Source organism: Gopherus flavomarginatus, chromosome 4 (genome assembly GCF_025201925.1).
Source record: "Gopherus flavomarginatus isolate rGopFla2 chromosome 4, rGopFla2.mat.asm, whole genome shotgun sequence".
Lineage (NCBI taxonomy): Eukaryota > Metazoa > Chordata > Testudines > Testudinidae > Gopherus > Gopherus flavomarginatus.
Window position 1 is genome coordinate 40151639 of NC_066620.1, and position 15056 is coordinate 40166694.

Here is a 15056-nt window from a genome sequence, read left to right on the forward strand (position 1 = left end):
GCTAGCATTAGATGGAGAGAAGGCATTCAGTATGATTGTTTTAATATTACTGGAGAAACTTAATTTCAAACTTTAATGTATAGCTGGCACTAAACTGTCCTGCTATTCTTCATGTGCATTTTTTATTTTCATGTCATCTTATCAGAGTCTTTGTTCTTTTACAGGAATAATGATGTCCTTTGTCACTTTGTCCCCAACACTTTGAACAGCATGTGTTGGGTTGTCATCGATAATCGAACAAAACTTGTGGTAGCTTTCAGATATTCTGCCTGAAATTTAAAGCATCACAATCCATAATAAAGAATATAAAATTGCTCTCTTTGCAGGTAGTATACTGCCTTATCTAAGTGAAATACAAACCTCCCTCCAGGGGCACATCTCTGTAGTGTGTGGAAAAAGCTTATCTTAATTCTGGCTGAACCACTAATATCCCAATTAGGTTTCAATTTCACGTTATCACATTTCTATCTTACTGGCATTATGTATTGATATTTATAATGAAGATTAGTTGAGTGCACAGGAAGTAGGGCTATCTAGTGATTTTAAAAAAATGAATCGCAGTTAATTACAAGATTTTTAAAAAATCACGGTTAATTGCAGATTTAATCACACTGTTAATATTAGAATACCATTTATTATAAGTATTTTTGGATGCTTTCTACATTTTCAAATATATTGATTTCAGTTACAACAGAGAATACGAAGTGTACAGTGGTCATTTTATATTATATTTGATTACAAATATTGACACTGTAAAAAAGATAAAAGAAATAGTATTTTTCAATTCACTTCATGCAAGTACTGTAGTGCAATCTCTTTATTGTTCGCAAGGCACTGTTGTAGATGGAGTTGCAAGGTATTTACGTGCCAGATATGCTGAACATTTGTATACCCCTGCGTGATTTGGCCACCATTCCAGAGGACATGCTTCCATGCTGATGATGGGTTGTGTTCGATAACAATCCAAAGCAGTGCAGATTGACGCACATTCATTTTCTTCATCTGAATCAGATGCCACCAACAGAAGGTTTATTTTATTTTTTGTTGGTTTGGGGTTTGTAGTTTCTGCATCCGAGTGTTGCTCTTTTAAGACTTCCAACAGCATGTTCCACACCTTCTCCCTTTCAAATTTTGGAAGGCACCGCATTTTCTTAAACCTTGGGTCAAGTGCTGTAGTTAACTTTAGAAATCTCACATTGGTACCTTCTTTACATTTTGTTGAATTGTGCTGAAATTGTTCTTAAATTGAACAGCATGTGTTGGGTTGTCATTGAAGACTGCTGTAACATGAAATATATGGCAGAATGCAGGTAAAACACAGAGCTGTAGACATACAATTCTCCCCCAAGGAGTTCGGTCACAAATTTAATCAAGACTTTTTCAACGAGCATCATCAGCATGGAAGCATGTCCTCTGGAATGGTGGCTGAAGAATGAAGGGGCACAGGAATGTTTAGCATATCTGGAATGTAAATGCGAGCTACAATGGTGCCATACAAACACCTGTTCTCACTTTCAAGTGACATTGTAAATAAGAAGCAGGCAGTATTATCTTCCATAAATGTAAACAAACTTGTTTGTCTTAGCAATTGGCTAAACAAGACATAGGGTTGAGTGGATCTGTAGGTTCTAAAATTTTACATTGTTTTGTTTTTGATTGCAGTTATATAACAAAAATATGGATTTGTAAGTTGCACTTTCACCATAATGAGGTTGCACTACAGTACTTGTATGAGGTAAATTGAAAAATGCTATTTTGTTTCTTTTTTACAGTGCAAATATTTATCAAAATAAGATAAAGTGAGCGCTGAATACTTTGTGTTCTGTATTGAAATCAATATATTTGAAAATGTAGAAAAATTCAAAAATATTTATAATAAATTTAAATTAGTATTCTATTATACTGTGTGATTACAACTGTGATTAATCGTGATTAAGTAGATTTAAAAATTAATTTGTTTTGAGTTAATCACTTGAGTCACATGCATCTGAGGAAGTGGGTATTCACCCACGATAGCTCATGCTCCAAAACGTCTGTTAGTCTATAAGGTGCCACAGGATTCTTTGCTGCTTTCACTTGAGTTAACTGTGATTGACAGCCCTAGAAGGAAGGTTTATTAAGAATTTGTAATCACTGTGCTAAATATTAACTTGTAAAAAGATCAAACTAAACTTTCCTGTGTAGTGTGTTTATAATTTAGTGAGTTTTAATTTTATTTATCTGTGATAACATTTGACAGACTCTGATTCCTGTGTAACTGTTCCTCTTTCTATGATCTCAAATGCAATAATTAAAAAAAACAACAACCTGATATAGTTAGCCCAGTGTAAGAATACTTTATTTGAGGTGAATGGGTTACTCCTGGGAAATTCTGTGCCAAAAATTTTAAAGTTCTGCACAAAAATATTAAAAATTCTGTGAACAGTATTTTGCAAAATTCTGCATATTTTGTTGTCAAAATTAATGCAGTCTAATCCAGCTAGTTTCAGTTATTCTGGTAATTTATTTAAACTATAATACCCTGGATGTAGAACAGGAGTGGGGAGCATTAGAGGAAATCCCCAAACTCCCTCTGGGTAATAGTAATGTAGCTAGTATTGACCCTTCTAATTATTAGTCAACAAGTAATATGCAGCCATATGCTCAGTGTTACATCATAAACAACTGAAGAGCAAGCGAGGGCTGAGGACTCAAATTCACAATTTATACTGGCTACTGACCATCTCCAAAAAGGTCAGTAGCAAATAGTTCATGGAGCACATTTTGATAGGACATTTTTTCAGTCCAAAAATTTAGACCAGTTCTAATCACTAATGCACCATCAACATTTATAAGGACATGCTGTCCTTTACAAAAGGCTTGTTTACATCACTCTGACAATGTAAAGGAGCCTTAAAATTTTATAGTGTTTAATACTCCTGTGGGAATTCAGTAAGCAGGCAGGCTGCTACATTCTCCTCTGCCTGAGGGAACAGAGCCTGTTTCACGCCTACCTCTTCAGAAATACCCCAAAGCCCTGCCCCTCCATGCTGAGTGTTCTACAATAGCGAGCGAAAGGGACAGTCTCACTCTCACACACACACACACACACACACACCCTCCCTTCCCTCCCCAGGTGGTGATTTACATCTGTACCAGGTGCTCTGGGTGCCCAAATCGAGGAGTCTGCACTGCCAGGGAGTGGGCACATGGCCGCTCTTTTGGCTTCCCTTTGCTTTCCTGTCAGAAGTCATTTTTCTGTGGGTAAGCAAAGAAATGGGTGGGGGCCATGAATTCTGCACACAGTGATGCAAAATTCCCTGAGGAGTAATGGGTTCTATCCTCTGCTGACTAAACTGTTTAAAGTTGTGCAATTTTTTAAATTGGTGAGTTAATGTCTGAACGTGGCTATCAATAAATACTTTGATTTTTTGCAGTGTTTATAAGCATGTGTGTCAGCCAAATGTACTAATTGCTTTCTTCCTGACTACAGAAGCAAAGTATTCTGCTTTATACTAGGTCAGACTTGTGCTAAGTCTTGACTTTTCCCCTATTTAAAAAATGGACCACCAGGCTAAATTTTGAGCAAGGATAGTTTAGTAACAAATGATATACTTCATTTTATGGCAGATCTGAGGTCTGATTTTGACAGTTGGTAGTATGCAAAACTCTACTGTAGATGTGTCAAGTTTAATCTTCCTTGATGCTATAGAAGCTTTAAAGTGCTAGCTGCGTTTTAAATGCAAGGATCCTTGATAAGATTGTTTGTTTGCAAAGGCAGTGTATAAACCAGAGGACTCTAAATTCTGGGGCGCAGCCCTGTTCAGGGGGTTGGGGCGGGAGTGCCACCCAGCCCTGCTCCACTCCCAACCATTTCCCTGACTTCCGGTCCCATGCCTGGCCCCAGCTGCGGTACCCTTGTCCCTGTCCACATTTTCCCCTCTCCCCTGGTTTCTGACCCCTAGCTCTTGGGAGAGGGAGTGTGACCATGAAAAGTTTGGGGACCACTCGTATAAACTGTAGATATGAAATGTGGATGCAAAATATTTGCAGGCATGGATGAGCTGTCTGGCATAGGAGTTAATGTATTTAACTTTTCAGTATATGTACTGTTAGGTCAGTATCCTTGCAGAATGATGACCGGATTTTATTAGCATTGAAACTAAGATTTATGTTCTTATATCGAGGAACAGAGACATAGGCTTTGTCTACCCTGGAACTTCATCAGCAAAATTTTTGTTGTTCGGGGTACTAAAAAACCACATGCTCTAACGACAAACGTTTACGAAAAGCGCTGGGGTGAACAGCTCTATGTTGGCAGGGGTGCTCTCCTGCCGACAAAGCTGCTGCCGCTCATTGGGAGTGGAAGTTTTTTTGTCAGCAGGAGAGCTGTCTCCCACTGACAAACAACAGCTAGGCGGCACGCCTTTTAGCAGCACGGTTGTAATGGCACAGCTGTGTCCATTAATGCTAATGGAAGTTGCAAGCATAAATCCTTGTGCATTAAGATGATAGTATACTCATATGTTGCTGCTTGTGAAGAGTATGGTCACTCATGATATCAACCTTGACTTGAAGTAGTGTGTCAAACTTTCAAGTAGCATTCCAAACTACTAGTGCATACCATTTTCCTTTGTTGTTTGTGTCCTTATGTACAGGTAGATATGGAAAAGAGCTAGGGTGAGAATAAAAATATAATGGATTATAATTATCTGGCAAATAGGTCACTGATAAATAAGCTGCCTGGGCAGAAAACTGTGCTCCTCGGATGATTAGTCATTTTAAGGGTTGAAATAACAAACAAACAAATAAAACCAAAACAACAGCAACAAGAAGCTTTATTGTACTGTTATTCCTCTTGTCTAACTCTGAAAATATTTTGCAATCTTATTTCTCCCAAACTCAACTGACTTTAGTTAGTTTTAAATCAGTGAAATCTATATATGGTAACAAATGCATAGGACCTTTTTTCCTTTTAGCTCAAAAGAATTGATTTCAGATATTTCTTTTGACTGTATGCAAACGTCATTACTAAGATGGTGTGAATTGATATAGCACTAATTGCATTGTGGCCTCATCAACTGTATAAAACTGTGCAGTCTAGTGGTAGAGGACAACTTTAAGAGCTTCACCTCCCAAACACTGATGAATTTAACAATTGTTTTTTTGTGTGGATTTAAAAGTAAATGCTTTCTTGACAGTCTTTCCTTCCCCCTGCCCCCACTCCAATTTGTGGTATTAAATCATCCCGCCTGTGAAAAAATCTGCAGGTGGGTGCTCAAGAGAGGTTCCTCAGAGATTCCTCACACTGTCCCTTTTGTTGGGTGGAATTTTTCATGGAGGATGACCACAGACCTGGTGGAACTGTACTGTCCCTTGCTCCTCAAATGTTGTTTACAATCAAGCTGGCCTTCCAAAGTCTTTCAGGTTGCCACTAAGATCCCTTTGTGGAGGGGCACATCAAAAAAGATATTGCCCCTCTGTCTGTGTTGCCTCTTTCACTTAAAGTTCTTGGTGTGCCTGGCCTGCCCAGTTATCACTGTGGACCCAAAAGTATGTTTTGCAGGTTTTAGAGGGAGGGGCCAGAGTTGTAGATGCCAGTGAGCCCTTCTTCTCTCAGTATGCAGAATCTGTTTTTTCCCTTTGTGCAAGGGATCTAGAAGAGGATGATCTGGGCCAATATGGGTAGCTGCAAGAATGACCTCAGCACATGCTTCAGAAAACATATGCACACAATGAGGACCTGCTGAGTACAGTTCAGTGCATTCTTTTGTCTGTATAGTGACTGTGGACCACACCAATTTAGTTAGGGCCCTACCAAATTCACAGTCCATTTTTATCAACTCTATGGTCATGGTTTTTTAAAAATAGTAAACTTTATGATTCCAGTTATTTAAATCTGAAGTTTCATGGTGTTGTAATTATAGGGGTCCTGACCCAAAAAGGATGTGTGTGGGGTCGCAAGGTTATTTTGGGGAGGGGATGCGGTACTGCTACCCTTTCTCCTGTGCTTCTGCTGACAGTGGTGCTGCCTTCAGAGCTGGGCAGCTGGAGAGTGGCAGCTGCGGGCCAGGAGCCAAGCTCTGGAGGCAGAGCCGCCACCAGCAGCAGTGCAGAAGTAAGGATGACATAATATTGCCACCCTTATTTCTGCACTGCAGCTAGTGGGGTGCTGCCTTAGAGCTGGGTGTCTGGGCCCTCAGTTCTGAAGGCAGCACAGAAGTAAAAGTGGAAATACCGAGACTCCCCTAAAATAACCTTGCGACCCCCCTGCAACTCTCTTTTGGGTCAGGACCCTCACTTTGAGAAACGGTGGTCTTCCTTGTGATGTCTGTGCACTATAGGGTAAAAGCACACAAGACCAGATTTATCAATCTGTGACATGTTTTTCATGGCTGTGAAATTGGTAAGACCCTAACGATAATTCAGGGTTTATCTACACTTGAAAGTTGGTGTGGATTAAGGTAGGGTGTGAATTTAAAGCATGATAGCCATTCCTGATTAACTCTGTGTGGACCATTCTAATTCCAGAACAAGAATTTCTAACAGTTAAGAAATTTTATGAAGAATTTTTTATATTGTCATATTTTCCTAGTCCTTAGTGCTGTGGAAATAAATTTTTAAAAATCTTTGATGGTTGCTACAATGTGTTTTAAAACAGCATAGTAAGTCTTTTTTATATCCATTTATCTCTGATGTAATGGTGTAATTTTATAAGATGAAAAAATATCTTCGAAGTTTATAGTCTTTACATTGTTCAGCCCTCTTTGTTAATACTTTAAACTGGTTATAAAAATGATCGTTGCTCGCTGTCTCATTTATTGCTCTTCAGAAGAGTTGTCTACACCTATTCATGGGGAAATCATATTCCTTGCTTCAAAACTTGTTTGTTCTACAAAAATACCATGTGAACCATTTTTAGGCAAAGCTATTATCAGTGTAGCCTGACGCCCCAAATAAGCAAACATTTGACAATATGAGAAATATACAATTTTATACATTTCTTAGTTGACTTCTCCCCAACCTTTCCCCAACGATACAGTAGTCTGAGTTGCCTGCATTGGTTTAAATCAGCATTGAATGTCATCTGTACAGGTCTGTCGCACCTTACGCACAATTAAAATGCGCGATTTCAGCTTTACGCGGTTGGCAAAAACAAAAAAGAGAGAAATAATTTTAATACTGTACCTGTAGTGTGGGTGATTCCGCCTGCCATTACACTCAATGTAATTTTGACTATACGCGATTTTCGCTTTACGCGCAGACTGCGGAACGTAACCCCAGCATAAGATGCGACAGACCTGTAAAAGGTTTTGGCTTTTTTTGGGTGAAGTGAGGGATGTTGGTATAGGGGAATTAAAAACCTCCTTCCACAAAATGTTAAGTGTCAATAGATCCTTTGCTCATTAACAGCCATAACTGGTTTTTGTGTTTTGTTTAGCACACATCTGATCTACCAAGCAAGGCTCTTTGCAATTGCACCTCATCAGAAGGGGAAAGTTCAAGAAGAACCTGTTTTGAGTGTTCAGAATAAGCAAGCACAGCATTTTGACTGGGCCTTAAATAAACTGGATAACTCTGTCAGAAGAACTGGCCGCATTACTAGAACTCTTCTACTAACAATCTTCCATGACATGTGCAGAACAGGTAAATCTGCTTTTCATTGTATGCTAAGTTGACATTTCATTTTAAAGTTTTTATCAAAATGAAAGGACATATATGAAACTGATTTTGTTGGTTTTGTTTTTTGGGTGTTACTAAACCTACCGCACACCTTGACTCAAAAACTTACAGGCAATTGCGGAAGTTTAGCTTTACAGTAACTCCTCACTTAAAGTCGTTCCGCTTACTGATCAGTTAGGGAACATGCTCATTTAAAGTTGTACAATGCTCCTTTCTAATGTCTGGCAGCCGCTTGCTTTGTCCACTGCTTGCAGGAAGAGCAACCTGTTGCAGCTAGCTGGTGGGGGCTTGGAACCAGGGTGGACCGGCAGCCCTTCATCAGCTCCCCGCACCCCTAAGTCCCCTGTGCAGCAGCTGCCAGCAGGCTAGCAATTGCAGCTATCCCTACCCCCACTGCCATGTGCTGATCCTGCCTTCTGCCTTGGAGCTGCTCCCCGAGCCTTCTGCTTGCTTTGCCGGGGAGAGGAGGATGTCCAGGGTGTCTCCCTCTCCTACACCCTGCTTACCCCTTCTTCTCCATATAGAGCAGAGTGGGGACAGGGACGGAGAGAGCCTGGGGCAGCAGCTGCTGTCTCAACTTCCTGATCCACATAAAAAAACAATGCACTTAAGAGCGAGTCAGCTTACTTAAGGGGGAAGTGTGCATTTCTCTCTCTCCCCCCCTGTCTCTGTCTGCTATGCTGTCTCCCCTCCCTCCTGTTCGTGTTGCCTTGATGAGAGGCTACATTAACAACGTGTTAAACCCTTGAGGGCTCAGTCAAGTGTTACTTCATCATTTAGCAGCAGGGAATTCCCTGGGAAATATCCCACCCTCTTCCACCCTCTAACTTTACCACCTGAACCAAGCTTCACAATCATGATAGCTGTGAACAGTATTAAATTGTTTGTTTAAAATGTATTGTTTGTGTGTGTATCTTATCTATCGAGAGAGAGAGAGAGAGAATATAGTTTTTTGTCTGGTGAAAAAAGTTTCCCTGTAACCTAACCCCCTTATTTACATTAATTCTTATGGGAAAATTGGATTTGCCTAACATCATTTTGCTTAAAGTCGCATTTTTCAGGAACATAACTACAACGTTAAGTGAGGAGTTACTGTATTAACTTGTATGTAAGAGACCAGTGACCATGATAAAGCATCAAACCTTCACTCTTCCACTATTGTGGTAGAACAGGGTTGCAGAAAAATCTGGTGCTAGTTCAGGCTGATGTTCAGTGTGCTTTTATCATCTGCTAATGAGTTGCCTGTACTATTTTACATACATCAGAGCAACAAACTATCTTTCCCTTTGCTGAACATCATCTTTCACTGTGTCATAGCTAAGCTTGGTTATAAAACTGGAACAGGGATTGTCTTTTTTTTCTCTATACAGCACATGTAAAAATTGTAGCTATAAGGAACGACACTGTATTTTTAAGATGCTGGTTATTGCTGAAGGTGAACAGAAAAGGAAAAAGAGAGAGATTATCCCAGATTCCCCTGTAACTAGATTATTTATGTGGTGAATGCTCCAAACAAGTTAAGTTTCAAAAGTTTTCTTCATCCTCCTTTCCCAAAAGTGGATTTTATTTTATTTTAAAGTTAAACTGATTTCACTGTTGAATGCTCCCACAGGAAGTTTTTGAGGATATCGAACATGCATGGTTTTGCAGATAACTGTTAACATACCTAGGGGCTCAATTCTTTTCCTTCTCTCATTAATATTTTTGAGGTATCTTTCTTGAGTAATATTTTTTTTTTTTTGGTCGGAGCTTTAATTTTGTCTTTTCTCTGGGTGGTCCCCTCTCTTCTTGAAAAGTCATGTTATTGCAGTAATTAAGTGGCTGTTGCCAGTTTAGGAATTGTCCCTTTCAGTTCTGTCAAAAACTCAGATATTATCATTGGTTTCTATAGGGTCCAGTCCTCTCAATTGAAGTGAATGCAGAATCCTTCTTGATTCTTCTTGAACAGGATCCAGCCTATTATTCATTCAAGGTTAGGGTCAGAGCAGCCTCATCAAGAAAGATCTTCCCCACAAGAAGAGTACTGTTTTTCAGTCAAGGGTTTTAAGTCCTCGGACTCAAGCACAAGTTATTCCTTTTTGATCATTGATTAGTTATACCAGGGATCGGCAACCTTTCAGAGGTGGTGTGCCGAATCTTCATTTATTCACTCTAATTTAAGGTTTCGCGTGCCAGTAATACATTTTAACGTTTTAGAAGGTCTCTTTTTATAAGTCTATAATATATAATTAAACTATTGTTGCATGTAAAGTAAATAAGGCTTTTAAAATGTTTAAGAAGCTTCATTTAAAATGAAATTAAAATGCAGAGCCTCACAGACTGGTGGCCAAGACCCAGGTAGTGTGACTGCCACTGAAAATCAGCTTGCATGCCACCTTTGGCACCCATGCCATAGGTTGCCTACCCCTGGGTTATACTAATGAGCAGTGTAGAGGAGCAGACTTGCCTCTGCAGCGCCTCCTGCTGGTGACTTCTGGGAATTAGATCGGTTCCAGCTCCGGAGCGCCTTCTGCAGGCCAATGATCCGCCTGTCTTCTGGCCCCTGGGTCCCTCCCTGGATCCGGTGCCCTTTTACCTGGGGTGCTGCCCCCTGGAATTAACCCCTCAATCTTAGGGTCTCCCCTCCTTGGAGGACCCCCACCCACTATCCTCACCTTGCCTCAGTATATGGCTACTGCCAGTCATCATCTAGCCCCCCTTCCCTGGGGCAGACTGCAGTATCAGCCTACGCATCACTGGCAAGGAGGGTTTGGACCTGCTGCCTTGGCCTACCCCTGGGCTGCCCTCTGCAACCCCCAGTACCTATTAGCCCAATGCTAGGCCGCAGCCTGGGGCTTTCCAGGCTGGAGCTCCCCAGCTCCTCAACCTTTCCCCAGCCCTGCTTCATTCAGGTACCCTGCAGCCAGGCCCATTTCCCTCTACAGCTAGAGAGAGACTGTTTGGGCTTCTGGCTCACAGCCTCTTATAGGGGCCAGCTGGGCTTGATAGGGGCATGGCCCTAGCTGAGCCTACTTTCCCCAGTCAGCCCAGGCTTCTTGCCCCAGCCACAGCCCTCTCCTGGGCTGTTTTAAACCCTTCAGTGCAGGAGCAGGGGACCCCCCTGCTACAAGCAGATTAATTACAGATTCAAACTGAGGGTTTTAGTTTGGCTGTGTAAATAAGTTCCCCATTTCTAATATCTTTAAGCTTGCATTATTTGTCCTGCAACATCAAAGATACTCCTTGATAGAAAGAATAGCTTGAAAGTTGCCATGAAGTAGCTGGAGCCACTCGTTTACACTTGAATTGTGCTGGTGCAGTTTGCCCCAGTTTTTATAGAAGAATAGACTAGGATTTGAAACTAGTCAAGATTTGAACTAATGTCAGACATCTCCATCTGGGAGTTGCGTTGGTGCATTATCTTCTCCTGTGTTTGATTTTATGCCTGCTTTCTCTTTTTGTCTTCTGTCTTCTCTTTCCAGTTCACATTTCTGCCTTTTATTAATATTGGACTTTCATTCTCATTTTCCCTTTCTCCTCACCTCTTTTCCATTCTCCCTTCCTACCTGTCTTGATTCTCTGTCCTCTTTTCCTTCCTGTGAATAGCTTGTCTGCATTAGTGTTCATTTCCCATAGACGTTTGCAGTCCGTAGTGATGTAGCATCTTATACCCATGGACACTTTTTAAAAAAAAACTCTCAAGGTGTGGGTTTAGACTCCATCCATCTAAAAGGGATTTCTTCTTATGCTGCAAGAGATTAATTGTTTTACCTTGTAGTTATTTTATTCTATTTTATACTTGCTTTTTTACAGTTCCTGTGCATAATTTTTGGTGATTAATTTACATTATAAAGCCCTAATAGCATTTTTGTGAGTTGCATGAGTAGCTCAAGAATTTGGTTATTCTTCACATTGTCTAGTAATGGCCTGCTTCTGTTTGACAGTATAGGCGAGTCTCATCTTACGCGCATTTAACATACGCGAATTCAGCTTTGCGCTGTCAGCAAAAACAAAAAAAGAGAAAAATAACAATTTAAATACTGTACCTGTAGTGCGGGCAATTCCATCTGTCATTACACTCAATGTAATTTTGACTATATGCGATTTTTGCTTTACACGCTGACAGCACAACATAACCCCAGTGTAAGATGGGACTCACTTGAATTAACAAAACCATAGTGTAACCCATGCACACCAAAAAACCCAGCCCATCGTGAACCGCAGTTATTGTCTCTCCTAAATTTGATATTCTGTATCTGATGCTCTAATGCAGCACTTATTTTCTGTCACAGGAGTAGTCCATCTGATGGAATGAGGCCTCTCTGTTAAGGTGGTACACTAGGAAAGGGGTATAGGTACATGCTGCTTTAAAGTAGGTAGACTTTTCAAAGAGACTTGAAGATTTCTTGTAAAATTAGTTTGCAGTTTGCTTGCTTGTGAAGTCCTGAGTGCACTGTACCCCTTCCCTCTCTTTATCCTTCTCTTGCAGGGGTCCTGCTACAACCTGCCCCACTGGTCCGCACAAGAAAGCCAGACCGGCTGTGGTTATTTTTCTCTGGTACCCCTGGGGCTGAGTATTAGAGTTGGAGGAACTCTAGAGGTAGACCTTGTCACAAGCTCCGTTCCCAAACTGTAGACTGATGTACAGAGTAATCACCATATTCATATTTAGATGATACTTGAGTAACCTTGTTAACAAGATAATAACTCTGTTTTGGGACAAATGGATGCTGAGGGTGAAAAACCAAGTGTTAATTATCTCAGGATATATTGGTTGTTCAAGTTGGTATGATTCATAGACTCTAAGACTGGAAGGGACCTCAAGAGGTCATCGAGTCCAGTCCTCTGCCCTCATGGCAGGACCAAATACTATCTAGACCATCCCTGATAGACATTTATCTAACCTACTCTTAAATATCTCCAGAGATGGAGATTCCACAACCTCCCTAGGCAATTTATTCCAGTGTTTAACTACCCTGACAGGAACTTTTTCCTAATGTCCAACCTAAATCTCCCTTGCTGCAGTTTAAGCCCATTGCTTCTTGTTCTATCATTAGAGGCTAAAGTGAACAAGTTTTCTCCCTCCTCCTGATAACACCCTTTTAGATACCTGAAAACTGCTATCATGTCCCCTCTCAGTCGTCATCTCTTTTCCAAATTAAATAAACCCAATTCTTTCAGCCTTCCTTCATAGGTCATGTTCTCAAGACCTTTAATCATTCTTGTTGCTCTTCTCTGGACCCTCTCCAATTTCTCCACATCTTTCTTGAAATGCAGTGCCCAGAACTGGACACAATACTCCAGGTGAGGCCTAACCAGCGCAGAGTAGAGTGGAAGAATGACGTCTCATGTCTTGCTCACAACACACCTGTTCCCAGAGTCACATTTGCCTTTTTTGAAACAGCATCACACTGTTGACTCATATTTAGCTTGTGGTCCACTATGACCCCTAGATCTCTTTCTGCCATATTCCTTCCTAGACAGTCTCTTCCCATTCTGTATGTGTGAAACTGATTGTTCCTTCCTAAGTGGAGCACTTTGCATTTATCTTTATTGAACTTCATCCAGTTTACCTCAGACATTTCTCCAGTTTGTCCAGATCATTTTGAATTTTGACCCTGTCCTCCAAAGCAGTTGCAGTCCCTCCCAGTTTGGTATCGTCCGCAAACTTAATAAGCGTACTTTCTATGCCAACATCTAAGTCGTTGATGAAGATATTGAACAGAGCCAGTCCCAAAACAGACCCCTGCGGAACCCCACTTGTTATACCTTTCCAACAGGATTGGGAGCCATTAATAACTGCTCTCTGAGTACGGTTATCCAGCCAGTTATGCACCCACCTTATAGTAGCCCCATCTAAATTGTATTTGCCTAGTTTATCGATAAGGATATCATGTGAGACCGTATCAAATGCCTTACTAAAGTCTAGGTATACCACATCCACCGCTTCTCCCTTATCCACAAGACTCGTTATTCTATCAAAGAAAGCTATCGGATTGGTTTGACACGATTTCTTTGCAAATCCATGCTGGCTATTCCCTATCACCTTCCAAGTGTTTGCAGATGATTTCTTTAATTACTTGCTCCATTATCTTCCCTGGCACAGAAGTTAAACTAACTGGTCTGTAGTTTCCTGGGTTGTTTTTATTTCCTTTTTTATAGATAGGCATTATATTTGCCCTTTTCCAGTCTTCTGGAATCTCTCCCGTCTCCCATGACTTTCCAAAGATAATAGCTAGAGGCTCAGAAACCTCCTTTATTAACTCCTTGAGTATTCTAGGATGCATTTCATCAGGCCCTGGTGACTTGCAGGCATCTAACTTTTCTAAGTGATTTTTAACTTGCTCTTTTTTTATTTCATATTCTAAACCTACCCCCTTCCCATAAGCATTCACTATGTTAGACATTCCTGTAGACTGCTCTGTGAAGACCGAAACAAAGAAGTCATTAAGCATCTCTGCCATTTCCAAGTCTCCCGTTACTGTTTCTCCCTCCTCACTGAGCAGTGGGCCTACCCTGTCCTTGGTCTTCCTCTTGCTTCTAATGTATTGATAAAAAGTCTTCTTGTTTCCCATAGCTAGTTTGAGCTCATTTTGTGCCTTTGCCTTTCTAATCTTGCCCTTGCATTCCTATGTTATTTGCCTATATTCATCCTTTGTAATCTGACCTAGTTTCCATTTTTTATATGACTCCTTTTTATTTTGTAGGTCATGCAAGATCTCGTGGTTAAACCAAGGTGGTCTTTTGCCACATTTTCTATCTTTTCCTAATGCTGTCAGCTCATTCTGAAATATCTTGCTAATATTCTCCAACCATGTCTCAAAAATATTTGTCCAAAATTTTTTTCTCCATCAGCATTATACAATGAGAAGATGAAGTAGCAATGTTGATGGATGTATGGATGGAAGAATTCAGGGCAGTAGTCAGTCTGAGTTCAGGGACTTGTATACCTTACATTACTGAAACTACCAGATGATGGACTTGGTAACTGTACAGCATCCTTGCATTCTGGTGAAAATCATTATTTTTCAGTGTAATTATGAAATACTTATACTAATTTTTCCTAGATATCCTGTTTAACAAAAAACAAAATTGTGGCAGAAGTTTCATGTGTGTATTTCAAAAGTACACTGTCAAGATTTTTAGGTTCTAGATTACATTTATTGTAGCTTTAGAAAGTTTTACCTGTACATATTTTTGACTTAAATTGAACATTTCCCCCTAAATCTTCACTTTTCAATTAATAATAATAGCAGAATTTAGTGTGGCATGAGTCATTCAGACATATGCTTAGTGAATAAGAATCCGTATTTGTCAGCATTGTCAATTTATACAGCCATAAACTTCATTCAGCCTGCTTTATGAACAAAAATTGGAGATTAAGTCGTTTAAACAATAACATAGCAACAAAATAA

At 40.3% G+C, this 15056-nt stretch overlaps 1 protein-coding gene across 1 annotated transcript in view; it reads left to right on the plus strand.

Annotated features, from left to right (window-relative positions):
* The window catches only part of LRPPRC (leucine rich pentatricopeptide repeat containing), a 164211-nt gene that overhangs the window by 9339 nt on the left and 139816 nt on the right, over positions 1-15056 (plus strand). Inside the window, exon 2 of the mRNA XM_050951750.1 lies at positions 7421-7626. Coding sequence (XP_050807707.1) covers positions 7421-7626 — 206 coding nt within the window. The remainder of the gene's footprint in view (positions 1-7420; positions 7627-15056) is intronic.